The sequence below is a fragment of the Dryobates pubescens genome, chromosome 18 (assembly GCF_014839835.1).
Source record: "Dryobates pubescens isolate bDryPub1 chromosome 18, bDryPub1.pri, whole genome shotgun sequence".
NCBI lineage: Eukaryota > Metazoa > Chordata > Aves > Piciformes > Picidae > Dryobates > Dryobates pubescens.
Genome location: NC_071629.1, coordinates 11,343,773 through 11,362,412, shown reverse-complemented (window position 1 = coordinate 11,362,412; position 18,640 = coordinate 11,343,773). Strand labels below are relative to the sequence as shown.

Below are 18,640 nucleotides of genomic sequence, written 5' to 3'. Positions count from 1 at the left end.
ACAGGGAGTGAAGTATCTATTTACATATTACCTTGTGTCGCCTAACTGTGGATGTCAGAAATTCAGGAAATTGAGACTCCATATACTGTGCCTTCTACATCCCACTGTTCTGCAGCCCAAATATGCCAAAGGTTCTTCACAATAGCTCCCAGAGGATCCACCTGCCTTTTGTACAAGAGCTGATTCAGTCCTCAGTGCAATTAATTGTCATCTTTCCCAGAAATTTCATATCCTGCACAGAAGGGTCTCCTGCACAGCATATTCAACCTTTTCCTCCTGCTCCCTTTAGAAAAAGAAAGGAAAAGGATAGGTTAATAGAGAAAAGGCCTAATGGGCTTTGAGACTTCTTATTCTGCATGCTGTACCTGCATAGAGTATAAGTAGCATCCCTTTCCTAGGATAGGGATTTCTTTTCAAATAAACCAAAGTAACTGGACCCACACTTTTGTTGCAGATGACTTGTTAGTATTGGTTCTTGTTGGTTAATAGAGGGCAGGTAGGCCAAGTAGCATTGAAGGTCTTTTTGTACCTTGCTGTTGATGCGTGTGAGGAAAAAACACAGAAATAAAGCTTCTTCATGCCTACCAAGGTGAAACTAGGAAGGTATACTGGAATGATTTCATATAGTAAATTAAGGGCTGTAATGAGAAACATAGAGCTTTTGTTTGCAACATGTTGAAAGTTGTGCTAATGTGATAAAGGGGGGAAAAAAGACTATTTGTTTTCTCTTTTCCAGTTTTGACCTTGTGGCTGTTGGAGGCATTTCTGTCACTCTAGTTTTTGACAGATCTCCTTTCATATCTGAAAAAAGAACACTTTGGTTGCCTTGGAATAGATTTATCATCGTAGACAAAGTCATAATGCAGAGAACAGAGTCAGATACACCGTCTTGTGACATGAGTAGTTTCATCAGCCCAAATCCAATTGTACTTCCTTCACCATTGACAGCATTTGGAGGGTCCTGCCCAGAAAGAGGAACTGTTATTCCAGAGCTACAGGTAATGAATCATTTGTTCAAATGAAGAGGCTGTTTTAGGCAATTTTAGAAGATGATACCATACCAAATCGTGAGCAATTAACTGCCGTGATGTTACTCACTTGTCAGAATGACGTCAATGTGTATCTCTTCAGTAGTTTCACAAGTTTTTTCTTTCTTTCTTTTTTTGTATTTTTCAAGTGCTTTATTTCTTACCTCCAGCTAGAAAAAAGTGGGGAGTCCTAAAATGATTTATTATTGAAATGCTAATTTATTTCTAAGTGTTGCACAAAGCTGTTCCAAGGTTACGGATGAACAGTACAACTTCCCCATACGTCAGTGTGAGACATGACTCAAAATGCTTTGAAGACTCATTAGGGATGTTTCATCTGTCCACATTTTCTAGTTCTTTACAGTGGCATCTCAAGCTATATGCTAGCTTCTTGGGATTTATTATTTTCTTTACACAGCAGAGCAATTTTGGGTTCTCTTTTAATCTGACCGAGCAAGTCTGGAAGATGCTTTGGAGGCTACTTGTAGCCATGAATATTTCCAACCTTTTCTCTCTTTCTCATACAAGTATTGCTATTGATTAAGAGCCTTTATTCTACCTGTAAGAGGCCTCTGATTGAACTCAGTTATTTCTAAACATCTCCATAACTATTAAAAACACTGTTATGTCTCAGGCAGTTGATGGTCATAATGTTGCTTCACAGAATGTACTAAGTGAAGCTAATGAACATAAATTAAAAATAACTGATACACACTAGTAAGAAAAAACTGGGTCACATTACTCCACGTAAGGTATTCCTGGGTTGTCTTTAAACAGTGAGGTACCCAAAGATGCAGGCTGCAGGCTGCTCAGGGAGAAACTGTCTTCAGGCCTGTTTTCTGTTATTAGAAGGTTCTTTGGGTGTTGATTTCCATTGTGCAGTGCTGGGAACTGAACAAAAAGAAACTCAGAATCATAGGAGAAGGAGATACATTAGCATGTATCAATGAATGAATATTTCTTCCTGGTTTTCTATCAAAAAATGGTAAGAGATGTCAGATGTATGACAGAGGGGGCAGCTGGGATGTCAGCAGGAAAGAAGGGGAACACAGCAAATCAGGAACAATAAAAGGAGAAGGATTTCCCTGGCAACACTACACTTCATATGTCGAAACGACAAGTGCTGGCAGGCCTTCATCTGTACTGCAGCAATCCTGTGACAGTGATGCTGTTGCAATGTGTAAATGACTTTGTTTTGAAAGTGAAATCATCTATTGTTAAACAAGAAAAATCTAAAAACTGGGGAGTACGAACAAATCAGTTTGTAATTTTCAAAGCTTGATGAGTTTAGCTTGGCTTGTTATTGCAAAAGCACGCTAAAACCATGAACCTTATTAAGCACAGCCTAGTTTTCAGTGGCTTTTGAGTGACTGAAGTGGCATCCTCCAAGAAGCTGCTCTCTTCTCTTGTTTGTTCCTCCTCACAGTCTGTCCCAGAAAGGCTCTTTCTCTCAGGAGATCACAAAAGCTAAATCCCTTTTTGTAGCTCCAAGGCCCACATCATTCACAAGGTCAAGGCCAAATTCATTTTTTTCCCCTCACAAGCTCACAGTCTATACAGTCCTTCTAGTTGCTGAAGGCTTATCTTCACTGCAGCCAGGAACTGATACTACCCACAGTGGGCATATCCAAGCCAGTTTTAATCCAAGTGATTCAGACAGCAGCCCTGACAGCAGTGCCAGGGGATTTGAACTCTGTGGCACACCCTGGGGACTCACCTGTTAGCTAGATGACTCTGATGCCCAGACTGTTTCATCTTCACTGCCATGTGTCCCCACTTAGCTTGTTAGGTTCCTTATGCTGCACCTACATGTGGCATGCTCCTTCTTGCTGACACTCAGCTTTGCTGCCAGCACTTCTGCACAGAAGATGGTTTGCATAAAGGTTTGCTTGCTTTCTTAGTTCTCCTCAAATGTAGCATACAAAGTGTGTGCAAATTTGAAAACATTTTTATTAGCATTCTGATGAAGAACATTGTTTAAGTAAACCAAGTAAGAAAGCCAAGGTAAAGCCATAGAGGTCATATGTATTAATATGTCCAGAGACATAGTATTTTCTACTCAGGAGGTAAGAGTAAAGCATTACAAGAGGCTCTTTATCAAAACAAACAGATGGCCATCCAGTAAGTCGACCAAGCAACTTCCAGCATTGTAATATTTCTGGCTACTGCACTGCTGATATGAACACAGAAGACATCAGTGTTTTAAGTGGTACTGTGTTCGTGTCATGATTGTCAGATGTAAAATAAGCACCTGCTGTTATTATTATAATTTTGCATTTTCCTTGGCTATAGATAAAATGATGTGTTTTTTCTCCAAGGTGGTCCAAGAGGAAATCCCAATTCCTTCAAGTTTTGTGAAGCTGAGCTATCTCAGCAGTCGAACACCAGGGTATAAAACTTTACTGCGTATTATTTTGACACACACAACCATCCCTTCTGGAATGACAAAAGTCCACCTGATAGTTGCCGTTGAAGGACGTCTGCTTCAGAAATGGTTTCCTGCTGCAGCCAATTTGGTGTACACATTTGCCTGGAATAAGACAGATATATATGGACAGAAGGTTTCTGGTCTAGCTGAGGCAATGGGTATGTAGAATCACCTTGACGTAAGCAGAAGTGCTTATATACATCAAGCAAGGAAAATATGGCTTAGAAATTTTGTTGCTCTACTCATATTCTTTTAAATCAAATGCCTCTTTAGGTAAAGTGACTTGTATGATTTCCTAGGAACATTTATTTTCTTGTTCTTCCAATGTCATCTTTCTAATTTAATCAATTTGAAAATCTCCTTTTCCCTCAGAGAATGGCTGTGTACTAACAGCATTATATTCAGCTGTCTTTGGGTTTGAATGTTACTTTGAATATGACCTTTGGTGTGTCATTGTTTCTGTCATTTTTTGGCTTTGACATTTAAAATGTCATTTCCACTTAGGGTTTACAAAATTCTAACTTTTAGGCATCTTTTCTTACTACATTTCATGTCCCCAACATTTAAGATTAATTGATTTATTGTTTAAAGATGTTTAGATGAAAATCATCATGTTTCATATGCTGTCTTTACTGAGTTGCACAAGCAGCTATTCTGAGAATTGCTACAGAAGTGCTGCTTGTGCAAATACATTTTTATTGAGCCAGCCATTTTTCATTCATTTCATGATTTGGTTTTTAAAAGGCTTGCTTATTTTTTAATTAAATTTGGGGTTAAGTTGCTAGTTGACTAATCTTACAGCTACTTTTCATTAAGATTATTTACCTTACCAGCAAAGCTTGGCATTGTGAATAAGTTTCACTTCCTTAGTGGTTGTGGTTTGCGTTTTAAGTCAGGGGAATTATAATAAGCAGCATTGGCTAGAACATCCTATAAAGCACAAATAGCAAGGGCTACATGGAGCTGTCTACCATCACGGGGAGTATGCCTCATTCCTAATATGCACATGCTGTTCTGAGGGGCAGCCAGAAGCTTTTGTCAGGTTCTGCTGTGTTATCCATACAGGCAGTGTGCCTGCAGTTTGACCCATGCAAAGGTGTCCAAGAGTCAGCCACTGGTGTCCACAAAGAGTTGTGAGACAATGCACATAGGAATAGATCAGAAGAGAAAGAGCATACTCTAGGGCTGTGGTCCCATAGTCTACTTCAACAGATAGAACTGCAGGCTGATGCCAGAATGTTCCCACATTCTCTCCCTGCCTCTGAGCCACCACTCACATTCATTTGGTCATTAAATGAGCCAGATCAGGAACAAATTCAGCTGAAAACTGAAGAAACCAGAAAATAAGTGATAAATTTTCAGCTTCATTAGTTTACTATCTGCTATGAATGCTAGTGCAGAAGCAGAGGTCTTCTTAATCCAGCTGTAGCTCTCACATTACATTGGCCTAAGCTGATCAAAATTCCACCCTTAGTGCAAGGTTTTCTAAGCTGCTGCATCATGTATCATATCTGCATCTGATCTACCACATCTGCAGAAGGGTGGACAACTTTTCAAAGGTGTCAGGTGCTGGCACTTGCTGAGGGCAAATATAGCACTAGCCCTTTGCAGACAGAGATTCCTGGTAGAGTTTTGCAATGAGTGAATGTATTAAATGATTTCTTCATTTCAGTTAGGTATATTTGTGCAAATCCAAAAATTGAAAAAAAAAATAAAAATCCCATTGTGCCCTTTGTCCACCCTATGGATGATGAGGCAGGAGCAGATGTTTCATGGGTGCCACTTGGGGCTTTCCTCTGCTATGACTACGTGTCCTGTATTTGAAGTCTTTCAGAGTCTATCACTAGGGTGTTTGAGAGGGAGCAGTTGAGTATGCCTGGTTCCTCTGTGCCATTTAGGAGTCTTCTGAAGACCATGAAGCCCTCCACATACCTGGACTTTAAAAAAAATGAAATCAAATGCATACCATTGTATGAAATAATAGTACAGGTTCCCAATTTAGAAGTATGTGAGTGTAATCTGTTTAAATATGAAGAAAGCTTATGCAGTAGTGCTGGGTAACAGCTTTTAAATTATTTATTGGGGCTTTTTTTTTTATTCTTCCTTTCTTCAAAGTTTAGGTTAATTATGCTTCTTGCAAAATAGAAGCAAAATAAATTTATATTTTAAGTGTATTGTTGGCATCCTTTGTTAGATCCCAATAATGCTTGATTTAATTTGACACACTATAGTACTCGGGGACCTTTATCTGAAGCCATTATATGAATTTTTGTCAAAATAATTTCCTCTGCCAGTATATTACCAATATTTAATAATGCATTCCATTCAGTTTTCATTTCAATTAAATTAAATTTGCAGCAGGTTGAAGTCCTGTAACTCAGGAATATAACCATCTGCTTTTGCTTTTATAAATATTACATCTTTATTCTTCTTCAGACTTATTGACGGCAATGAGCATCTAATGAGTTGCAGCCAAAAAACACTTTAAGTGTAGTATAGTTCCACTCAGAAGTGGTTCTTTTTCAAATTTGTTGGTGAAATGTTTGCTGGTGTTTGTCTAGTCCCTGAATCCCTAACAAGAAACCATTTTCTCAGAGTAATAACTAAGATGATAAAGTAACATTCTTTTGTTCTGAATAACAGAACAAAAGAATGTTCTGTGGATGCTGACATAAATCCTTGGTGGTAAAGTCTATGTCTTCTTGTAATTTAGTGTAAGGAAAATAAAGATTTCAGTAGGACCCTCAATGCATGCACAATCCTATTTCCTTCAAGCCCTTGTATCCCACATAACAGCCTGAAGTGGTGTGTAAGGACTAACCTTTTCTAGGTGAGATTATAAACCAACTCTCAAGCAGTCTTGGATCTCCTCTGTTTATTATTCCTTATTTCGGTTGAGTTCATTGTGTTCATTGTTTGAAGAAGTAAGGTGCTGGTAAGTACAAATATTTCAGGAGAGGTTGAAGTAGAGGTTACTGACCTGTTTAATCATGTCTTTTATTTCTTACCTGTATTCTCACAACAGCTCTTGAACTGTGATATACTGCACTAGTAACAAAATATTGCTTGTTCCTCTCAATAGTTCTTGTATAAAAAGACTACGCTTTTGGTACAGATTATTTCATTAGGTCTTTTGAAAACCATTTTGAGACTGCATTTGCTGGCTGTTAGTGTCCTAAAAGAGAGACACTACAGTTCTCCCTCAGTCGCCTCAAAAAAAGGCTTTAAATTAATTTGACCAGAAAGTTCCAGCCCACAATGAGGGTAAGCTGATTGAGATTGTCATTTCACTTACAAATCATGCTTTGCAAAAACTACCAGTAACAAAGAACTTATTTTTCAAGTGGCCCTGCAGTCACTCAGTTGATTTTTCTGTCATTATGCTTTGCCTTGATTCCTAGATAGGAAATTTTCATAGACAGTACATCAGTAATTCCAATTAGATGGTTTGGAAGGCCCTGCTTTTAGATCACAGATATTCCTTTTCAGAGCACAGACTTCTTTCATCAATATGTGTAAGTATACACAGAAATATGATTGTAGACACACATGAAGTGAGTGTGTCCATGTGTCTGTTACTGGTAAGGAACAAAAAGGCACCTATGCACAATAACTTAGAGCAGGGAACAGTGAATTTCAAGAAAGAGACTGATACCCTCTAGAGGATCTTTGGCATCTCAGAAGCATCAGCTACAGGTCAGGAAAAGCAGATGCTTTACAGTAGTGGCTGCAGTCCTGGTAAATGGCCACTGTGGATCCATTAACACAGATTCTCAGATGGTGTAAATTCTTATACTTCCCTTGACCCAGATATCAGCATGTTACTTTACAGCAGCTGATGAAGTGTCCTGTGGGTCTGCAGTGGTTCACTGAGCAAGGCTGAGTGACTGTATTATAGGTCTTTGCTCTTGCCAAGTGTAGGTGTCTGGCCCGGGACTGAACGTATTAAGTGCATGAATGGAGTAAAGATGCTAATGTGTAGGTGGCAAGTGTGAGGTTGCTTCCTAGGAAGAAATCTGCCATGAACACATAGAAAATAGCTATGTTCAGTTACTGAACCTCGGTGTTCCAGCACAGGATGTGGCTGTTCTGGAAGAAACTGGGTGGCCACAATTGGGCACTCAGCCCAGGGAGGTACCCAGGAACACTGTTGATGGTAGTCATAAGAGCTCCTGTACAAAAAACTGAGCAGAGTGGCTGCTGGACTCTCCAACTGAAACCTGGAATGTTTGAAACATACAATATGCACAGTATTTAAGTCAGAGTTGAGCTGCAAAAACAGGTTCATTCTGCTAAAATGATGAAGCAGCTCTAAGTGAAGTTGCTGCAAGAAACGGATTTCAGTTTGCCATAAAACATTTGTCTTTCAAACACAAATGCTCCCTGCTATGGCTGGTCAAAATATTTTGATTGCATCCACTAATGGAATTTGGATGGTATTAAGACTTTCTGTGGTTCAAGTAAAATGTACCTAAAGCTTCTACAGAGAAAAACTGAGAAGAAAATACTGAAAATGGCAGAAAACTGTGGTTTTTAAATTTTTTTATTTTATTATCTTAAAATATTTCTATAGACAGTTCAGTCTTTCCTAAATAAACACCTCTCAATATTTCCTAGATAAGACTTAGGGAGTTGATGTCAAAAATAACATTCTTCCTCTATGAAGGAGTTGCACTGAACACTAAAGAGGTTCACTAGAGGGGAGAAGTAATTTTATTTAAATTTTTAAAAATTTGCTCTGTTATAGATGCCAAAATTAAATTGAAGCTTTATTTGTGCTTTATTGAAGTACCACAGAGAAGGGGTTTGGTCCAAAATTCACCATCCTTCTGGAAATTCAAGGAAATTCAACCCCATGCAGAGCTACAGGCTGGGGTCAGAGTGGCTGGAGAGCTGCCAAACAGAGAGGGACCTGGGGGTGCCGATTGACAGCCGCCTAAACATGAGCCAGCAGTGTGCCCAGGTGGCCAAGAAGGCCAATGGCATCCTGGCCTGCATTAGGAATAGTGTGGCCAGCAGGAGCAGGGAAGTCATTGTGCCCCTGTACTCTGCATTGGTTAGGCTGCACCTTGAGTACTGTGTCCAGTTCTGGGCCCCTCAGTTTAAGAAGGACATCGAGACACTTGAACGTGTCCAGAGAAGGGCAACAAGGCTGGGGAGAGACCTTGAGCACAAGCCCCATGAGGACAGGCTGAGGGAGCTGGGATTGTTTAGCCTGGAGAAGAGGAGGCTCAGGGATGACCTCATTGCTCTCTACAACTACCTGAAAGGTGGTTGTGGCCAGGAGGGGGTTGGTCTCTTCTCCCAGGCAACCAGCACCGGAACAAGGGGACACAGTCTCAAGGTGTACCAGGGCAAGTTTAGGCTGGAGGTGAGGAGAAAGTTCTTCACCGAGCGAGTCATTCGTCATTGGAATGTGCTGCCCAGGGAGGTGGTGGAGTCACCATCCCTGGAGGTGTTCAAGAGGGGATTGGACGTGGCACTTGGTGCCATGATCTAGTCATGAGGTCTGTGGTGACAGGTTGGACTCGATGATCTTTGAGGTCTCTTCCAACCTTAGTGATACTGTGATATTGTTTTCAGCAGGTATTGTGGCCAGCTGTAGAAGGAAGCCATGTCATGTGTACGCCTGTTTAATGCTAGACATTTTCAGTTTGGCAATCTACTTCTGCCTAACTACAGCTTTTAGGATTGGCAAACAAATTAAAACCAGTTTGGGTTAGCATGGATTTATTTATTTTATTTTTTTTCCCTATTTAAGCTGTTGTTCAGATAATTAGCAGAAATGCAGTAAACAAGTCAGGAGTCATTGGAGGAGATTTACACACCTAAGAAACCCCTAACTGACACAGCACAGCATTTTCTGCTTTGAAACAACAGTAACTAGAGCTGTTATAATCTCTTAAAATCTTGTTTTGAAAAAATAATCACTCAACAGCAGCAATCAGGGAGAAGAAAATTAATGGCATCTTTACTGGCAGGTGAATATCAAAACCCAATATGAAAAATTACCTAGGAGTTCACAGAGGAAAAAACCAGACTGATAGATCTTTAATTATTTGTTTGCAGTGTCAGTGGGATATGAATATGAAACATGTCCTGATTTTATTCTGTGGGAGAAGAGAACAGTAATCCTTCAAGGCTTTGAAATGGATGCTTCAAATCTGGGAGGCTGGTCTATAAACAAACACCATGTACTAAATCCACAGAGTGGTAAGTCCTTCCTTTATTAACTGTCCATGCAGAAGAGGAATACAAATTTTAAAGGAATTAATTGTTGAGATTTTAAGCGTTACACTTCCTAATGTGTAATCCTCTTCGAATGTGCACCCTCATTTATTGGGAACTGAACTGTAAATGCCATCTGAAAGGATATTTTTAATGTTCTGGCTCCCAGGTATTAAACATTAATATCTCTAACTCTTGCGATCACTAACACATTGCTATCATCGGGATGGGAAAAGGGCATACTAATTTAGGGTGGTTCTCATACTGTTGGTACAGAAGTACATCATTTTAGGTGAGCTTAGAGTGTGTAATATCCTCAGTGAGGTGTCTACACCCCTAATTCACCCGATGACTAACATCAGTTAGTAGAGTCACTGCACCAGGGATACAAACCAACCATGAAAGCAAACCAGCTGAGTGAGCGGTAGCACTGCCAAAACCACACTGCCAGTGATATGCAGGAGCTTTGCTGGCTGCCTACTGTGTGGAGAAACACAGTAAGCAATCCAGCACCTTTTCAAGCATTAGAAAAACAAACAAAACAAAAAACAATATAGAAAAAAGAACTGTAAATGTTTTTTGGTGTCACAGCGTCAACACTGCATAGACATTCTTCAAGCATGGAGGCTTGAACCTGTTTTCTCATTGCTTTTTACTCCTGAAGTGTTTTGGGTTTTTTCTCCCTTAACATCTGTAATGAAGAACTTGTGGGATTAAATTATTCAAACAATACTTGTAGATAAATTATGGCAACTAGCAAAATACAGTTTTGCCAATAAATAGGTATCTCACGGTCAAAGAGGAGACGAGCTTGGGGTCAGATTTCAGCACTTACAAATCATCAGAATATGGGATTCGGTAACGGTCCCTGAATTTGCTCCAGCTGAAAGTCTGTCCAGTGAAATCTATTTCCATCTGCAAACTTCTCTTAGTGAAGATTCATGCACAGATGTATGGCTGTCAGGTTTTTACAAGTTCTGTTGTTGAATGCGCAGCTACAGTATAAATATTCCAAATGCAAAAGGTCAGATTTAGTTTGTAAATTATCTGGATTTCTGTTTTGATTTACAATAGTTTGACATTTTAAACAGCAGTTCTTTCATACCCTGTCTTACTGGTTTGTATAGACTGTCTCTTTTAAATGCCAGCTATTGACATTTAACACAAAGAGAAATCTGACCTCAGTCAGCTCAGCCCCCAACTGTGAGCCCCATAGTCTACTCCTTAGTGCCAATTTACCACTTGCATAGTTTAATTTCAAGACTGAATTGCTGGCAGTAGCTCCAATTTATATGACTATCTGCGAACTGCAATGGTTAGAACTATAATTCACCCCATAGGCACTAAAGTGTTCTGAGATTTTGTAAAATATACAATCACAATGTGAGCAGGGCTAAATCTTTGCTTTCCTGAGCACTGGGTGTATGGTGACAAGTTGTTTCCTGGCCCAGTCTCAGCTGTGTGGTCAAGAGCACTGATATGCCAGACACACGCTGCCTCTTCTGAAATCATCCAGCTATGCATGCTATCCCAGCTCAATAACAAAGGTGAGGAATGTGCAGCTTCCTACACCTGCTCCTCTTCTTCGTGTGTTCCCACTGTGTTGGGCACGATCAAGGCTGAAGTCAGGGGGGAGCTGCTAAATGTCTTTATCCATTACATACAGAGACACAGTCTTGGGAGGGGAGGGTATAAGCACATCTGACTTGAAATCAGTGGGTCTCTTGTGTTTACAGTTTGCATGTGAGAGTATTTCTACTGAGGAAGACAAAGCCCAGGCAGAGCTCAAATGTTCCTCATGATTATAATAGGCTTTGAACGTGCACACCTGGCTTGTAAATAGGAACTAGAAAAGCAGTTAGGAGCAGAAAAATAATGACTCTACCACAGCTAGTGCTCACATGAGAGAGCAGCCTGTAGGCTGGTGTTAAAGCAACAAAACCAAATAATGAACTGAGTTAACCAGAAGGATAAAAGTAACAAGTGTTCTGGTCTTATCTAGAAACTAGTGAACTGCTCTTTCATTTCAGATATATAGCATATGCTTTAAATAAGGACAAGAACATGATTCAAACATCGAATTATACATTTCAGGCTTACCTTCACACCACCATGAGTGAAATGAAAAGCTTGAGTAGCCCTCTTGAGTAGGAATATATTGAGATTGTTTTGTTTTTGATTAAAGTGTGCCTTCTGTGTGTATGAAGACCTCTTTATAGAAGCATGAAACTTGCAACTGTTTTTAAACATTCACTGGATTAACTACAAAAACAGTACTGGAATATAACACAAATGCCTCTCTAAAAATTCTCTATTGGAAATTACAATTTTAGTTTCAAACTAAAGCTGGAGACACTTTGCTTGGTTGGACAACCAGTCCTAAAGAGCTTCTAACTAAGAAGCTAAGAGTTTCCGTCTAACTTCAGCCACTAAGCCTTGTCTCCCAGTAGATCTGCTGCTGTGCACAATGTTCTTAGTCAGAGATAAGGTGGATGTGCTTACCTCCCTCCCCATAAAGGCTCTTTATTTTTGAGATGCTACAAAATAAACTAAATACCACAGAAAAAGCTGCAAAAGAAACAGATGGGATTTCACAGAATTGCACTTCATAATGAAGCACGGTCTAAGCTATGGAGGTGCAAGTATTGACATGCAGAAACCACAGCAAGTTAGAACTGCATTCTACTGGCAGGTGTAAGAATCTTTGGAAACAAAATGGAAAAGTTGTCTGTTTCCAGCAGAATAAATACGAAATTATACATATCTTTCCAATGTGGTTGTCACTGGAAACTCCATCTTTTTAATGTGTGTGGTTTTTCATTGTTATGACTGTTGGGTTAACAAAGAATCACATCGTGATCTCAGCTATAGGAAACTGTTCTTTTCATTTTTAGCTGTTTTCCCTTCCAGTTTATAGATTTGATCACTTCTAATTTGTTACATGATTTAGATATTAGTGTTTTCTAACACAAAGATTTTGGCCAGCTTGTAGGATCATCAGGGCATTTCTCACAATCAAGAAGAGAACATCTACCGTAAATACTAGTTCCTGCATAGAATAATTTTAGAGACACCTACATCTCACAAATGCAAATGAACATGTTATTAGCTGATCTTTCAGCATATGCCTTGAATTCAATTGTTCTTCTGATGGGCAAATATATTGATTCCATTTTTATCTGGGAGAAGGACAAGTCATTTTACTAGGACTTTATGCTTTAAGGTAATTTCACCCCTGTGCAGCACAGCACTAAAATTAAAGCAGCAGCTCGAAAGCCTGAAATTAAGCACGTGCTTGCATTTGTAGGCAGCAAAGCATATTCTCCAGAGCCCTAATTATTTACTGGCATTTGTATGAAAAAAATTAGTTTTACATTGTTAATTTCAGTCAAAGGGCAGCATCTTCATTTAATAGGATTTTTTATCTGGTGCATAAGGGAGGATGTTGCCATTAATCTTACTGGTGTGTTTTCAAGTTGCATTTTAAGATAACACTCATGCAGATGTATGTATTCTGTTTAGAAATATATTTTTAAGCATAAACATAAAATTCCCTTCAAAATAGCTATGCACTTACCTGTAAGCCACAAAAAATGTTTAACAAGAGTTGGTATAGTCAGTACATAAATACATTTGCCAAACTTCAGGAAATGAAGAGGTCTCAACATTTCACAGTATACAAGTCCTCTAGAAAGCACATTCCTTTGTGTTTATTCCTTTAATGATGTCACCTTTCAGATAAGTACTGGGCAAAGGTCAGTAAGAGATTTTTGACTGTGGTCTGAAAGAATCACTATCTATCATTCAGAAACGGCCAAAGTCTTACAAGAGCATGTCATTTCAAAGGTACCTAACTATATTACCACATTGTTATTTAAAATAAACACTATGGCCATCAGCTTGAAGAAATACATCTTTGTACTGGTTCTGGTATCACCAGCCTAGGAATTGAGAATAATTTCAATAACATATGGCGCAGAGCAGTACTAAAATACTGACACACTAAAAAAGTTGTTTTAAGCTTTATGGCAGAGCTTAATATATTCTTACTGGTAAGATATTCACTTATGCCTCAGAATTATGCTTTGACTCTTAACTTGGCTTTGCTGCACTTGGCACCATTTTTATATACCATGAAGGACTTGCATTCAAATTTAAATATTGATTTTGTACTGCCACTCAGTGCTCTTTTGTAAAAAATGCATAGTAGTCCTGCTATTAATCTTCCTTAATTAAATATTCAAAGTGCCTAAGAAGTTCCTCTGCTACCTAATAAAAATTTATGAATAGAATGAATATTAAAGTAGTAATCCCCAAGAAATCAGATAGCACTGCAATTAACAGTCAATTTGTTAGAGCATTAACCAACCATGAGTTTTTCTCATGATGTTAGGTTTTAAAATAGTCACTAACCAATAATGGACAGGTTGGGGCAGTACAAACTTGGAAGAGATTAGTGGGACCCTGTGATAGTCAACACATCTAGTGTTGATGTGTTGGTCAGCTGGTTTTAAAGAGGATTGTACAATAAAAAAACTGCTGAAGAGTTTAAATGTACTACATTTGCTTTTTTTGTCTCTGTTTCACTCCCTCCCCACTTTAGGAATTTTACACAAAGGAAATGGTGAAAACCTCTTCATTTCCCAGCAACCACCAGTCATCACAACCGTGATGGGCAATGGACACCAGAGAAGTGTCTCTTGCTCCAACTGCAATGGTCTCGCACTCAACAGCAAACTCTTTGCCCCAGTTGCTCTTGCTTCTGGACCTGACGGTAGCGTGTATGTCGGTGACTTCAATTTCGTCAGACGGATCTTTCCCTCTGGAAGCTCAATTGGTATATTAGAATTAAGGTAACAAAATCATCTTTCTCTGACTAGAATTCATTTTTCCACCTGGGATGTGCCTATGAAAACTACAGGGAGCCTTTTTTCCCTTAGGACTTAAAGAAGCAGCCACATTTAGTTGTCTTGTGAGCATGTCTCAGCTGTCAAGCAAATTCACCAGCAAACTTCTACTTAAAGTCATCAGTTGAAGAGGGCATCTTCAGTGGGCTTTAGAACAGGTTTTACATAATGAATTTCTGCAAAGTTCAGAATTAACAGTGGGTGCCTTTTCCTGCAAGATTTTTCATACATTGTCAGAAAGTTAAAATATTCCATGAAGCATATTTTGGAAGAAAAAACTCTAATTCCATAGCAAATATACAGAGTATTATGTTAAGTCACAGCACCATGGCTGAAGACAGTCTGACCATGTTTAAAATTAATACTATTAAATTGTTAAATCTGTAACAGAAGATGTAGCTGAGTTTAAGCAGACAAGAGCATACCTGGCACTGCAATCTGAGGTGCTGCTGTTAACAGCTCCCCTGTCATTATGATTCCAGTTTCCCATTCCCTTTCATGGCCAGAAAGAAAGACAGGAAATATTCCAGATACCAATAGAATAAATTTGATGCACTTCACAGCCGTGAAATCTCCAACTAGGTGGTGACGAGTACTCAGAATTAACTTGGCGATATGGCAGCAGCAGTAAGGAAGCACTGAATGAAGGAAATGGTGACAGAATAAGCAGTGTTTTGTTGTAGTGGTACAACTCTGGGTACAGTCAGGCAGAGAATACAGTTTTGGTGAAGACTAACATTTCTTTTCTTCCCCCCTCCCCTCCTTTTTGTTTCTTTAAACCTGAACTGGTCTGTCTTGCTAGGAATAGAGACACAAGACACAGGTAAGTAAAACTAATATCTGAACCATGTTTGCAGAAACAATCTTACAAAAGTGCTTTTGGAAGTCTAGATATAGAGACACACTGAATTTAATAAATACAAATGTTAACCAAATTCACCTTCATTTATGGTAAAGTAGGTTTGGTTTGTTCCCTCTGAAGGAATAACGTCTCTAAAAATCAATTTTCTGATCATCAATCAGAGATGGAGAAGTTTAAACCTGAAGGCTGGGAATGCATTTCATAGCTGTCATCTTCATTTCACACGGTGTTTGAATGATCATAGATATAGCCAGCCAAGGAAACTGGGTTTTTAGGAAAAGAAAAAATAAGAAAGGCTTTCAGAGTCACACAGGACTGTGCTTTAGCAGTTCTAGAATACTACAAATTTTAATACCTGCCACAGTTACGGAGAGTCCACAGCTCTGTCCCTGCTTTTCCAGGTAAAGCAAACCCACCCTATCCAGTTAGCATTTTGGCACTGCAGTATAGGGATTTCCTTAAAAGAATGAATGTGACACATTAGGCCTACGCGACAGACAGTAAGGGAGTTGCCTATGACAATCCAGCTGCAGAAATGATGTTGCATGCTAGAAAGAAAGCAAGGCACTCTGTATCCTTGGAAACAAATTTCTTAGTGTTTCAGTACTTAAATGAGACAAATAAGCCAACACTAGTACAGCCTAAGCTGACTGGTAACTTCATGGTGTAGAAATGGAGTGTGGACCGAATGTGTGTTTATAAGATGAGAGTACTGGTTGGAATTAGTCCCTTTAACCTCAAGAATTCTATTGAGCGTTGTAGACTGTTTTTCCAGCCTTCTTACAGATGCTGTCACATCTCATGTATTTTACAACAAAAGCTTTAAAAAAAAGAATAATTCCTAGTTGGTAAGTGCAAGATTCTATTTTTTCACTGAAGGATTGTTCCCATTCCCTTTAAACTTACCAATATTTTTGTAAAGAAAAGAATCAAATTGAACTTATTTACTCTAGAATGCTTTCAGAACATGAATCAGGCTTTAAATTCAGGGGTTTCATTTATAAAGTATAATTTAATTCAGTAATACTAATTTCTTGAGATGAGTCTAAACCTTAATTAAATCAAGTTGTGACAATACTCAAGTACCCCAACCCTTTTAATTACAATAATTGCCTCTGTGTGTCAGTATTCTATCCAAGCAAAATCTGTGGAAGATTGAAGGAAATCGGTTGAAGTTAATGTATTATTTGATGCTATCTCCAGAGATCCCTTCCAACCCCTAACATCCTGTGATCCTATTGGGGAGTACTCAGCAGCCCCACTCTATGCCATTTTCGTGAGGTTGTCAAGGCCATAGTCCCAGTGGAAATTTCTAGGGTGCTCAAAGAAATGTGTGGAAGCCACAACTCAAAGGTGTCAGAGGCTCATAGCAGTCAAAACAGAAAAAGGCTTCAAAATCCAGTTCCTCCACACAACCTGTAATCTCAAAAAAATGTAGGGAAAAAGGGTTCTTTTTACGAGGACCTAGAAAAACCATGTAGAAGGGGATAGAATTTGGAAATCAGTAAACAGGGAGGGACAGTGATCTTAGCTTTGATTGTTTAAAAGCAAACTTAAGCCATTTGTTTTCCCTGTTACGAAGATTTCAGTAAGAAATAACAAAGCTCTTTAATAGCTGGTAAAAATGGAAACTCAGCTTTGAGGTTACAGGGAGGAGTTTAACCGCAGGATAGTAATAACTTGTTCTGGAAGGATTCATTGTAAATTAGTCTACATGGTATCAGTTTTAATAAGCTAATTTAAATGAATTCCGATTTAAATTTGATTGTAAACTTCTGCAAAGATAGCAAGTATTTTATTTGCTCCATTTTTTACTAATACTCTTTTTCAATTTAAACATTTTAGTATGCAAGGCTTTAAGCATAAACATCAAGAGTTTTCTAATAGCCAGTCTATTAAACATAACGACAAGGATGACAGAAAATGTGCAGGCAAGGAGAGTATAGGACCCTTCGTTCTCTACAGTATTGGCACGATGAACAATGTTTATTTAACATCTAGAATTCTCCTTGCAACTTTTTCCACAGAAGGGTTTTACTAAAAAGTCATCTTTTGGCTGGACCATCTCTTCTGAGCTCACTCCAGAAAGTACAAACGATTCTTACTATTTTCATAACACAAAATTTTCTAGTATTGGTGATACATAATTCATCATTAATTGTGTTTGACTCATCCTGATACTCACCTTTCATCATATCACTGTCTTCTCATTCCTGTGTTGCCTTGGACTGGGTTTCACATCTGTTCCCCAACTGTGGGAATAAGTCTTTCCTTGTACTTCTCCCTTCTGTCTTTTATAAATGTTTGTGGCTAAGGTCAGTTTTAACCTGGTCTGGCAAGTGACTCAGTCCTGAGAGATGCTCCATCCATTGAACCTATGCTTTACCAGAAATAGGCTCAAGCTCTATCACATTTATCATGATACAACATTAACCTTACCACTTATAAAGGGGAGTAAGATTTTAGCTGACCATCTTTTAGAAGTATCTTAGCAATACTTAGGCTACTCAGTAGACTGCCAAAAGCCATTTGTAAATACTTTTTCCATTGTTTTGCAACATTTCTCAGCCAAGCAAAAATTTCTTTTTCAGCCTGAAATCAAGTCAGTAAAATAAGTCAGTATCATCTCAGATGTTACATGTCCACCCTGGAGCTTCTGCCAGTTCTACAATTTTATCTAGATTATTCCTTTCCCTGGCTTGTGGCACAAAACCCCAGCCCTGCAGAAGGGGCTGTGCTCCAAGCATTGTCTGCATCAAGAACAGTGTGGCCAGCAGGAGCAGGGAAGTCATTGTGCCCCTGTACTCAGCACTGGTTAGGCCACACCTTAAGTACTGTGTCCAGTTCTGGGGCCCTCAATTTAAGAAGAACATTGAGGTTCTTGAACATGTCCAGAGAAGGGCAACAAGGCTGATGAGAGGCCTCCAGCATAAGCCCTATGAGGAGAGGCTGAGGGAGCTGGGATTGTTTAGCCTGGAGAAGACTCAGGGGAGACCTTATTGCTGTCTACAACTACCCAAAGAGTGGTTGTGGCCAGGAGGGGGTTGGTCTCTTCTCCCAAGCAACCAGCACCGGAACGAGAGGACACAGTCTCAAGCTGCGCCAGGGGAAGTTTAGGCTCAAGGTGAGGAGAAAGTTCTTCACTGAGTGAGTTGTTAGGCATTGGAATGTGCTGCCCAGGGAGGTG

The 18,640-nt window shown here is 39.2% G+C and overlaps 1 protein-coding gene across 1 annotated transcript in view; it reads left to right on the top strand.

Moving 5' to 3' along the window:
- TENM1 (teneurin transmembrane protein 1) overlaps positions 1 to 18,640 on the top strand; it is a 329,411-nt gene that overhangs the window by 249,718 nt on the left and 61,053 nt on the right. Inside the window, exons 17-21 of the mRNA XM_054169769.1 lie at positions 737 to 998; positions 3,347 to 3,614; positions 9,526 to 9,669; positions 14,288 to 14,537; positions 15,394 to 15,414. Coding sequence (XP_054025744.1) covers positions 737 to 998; positions 3,347 to 3,614; positions 9,526 to 9,669; positions 14,288 to 14,537; positions 15,394 to 15,414 — 945 coding nt within the window. The remainder of the gene's footprint in view (positions 1 to 736; positions 999 to 3,346; positions 3,615 to 9,525; positions 9,670 to 14,287; positions 14,538 to 15,393; positions 15,415 to 18,640) is intronic.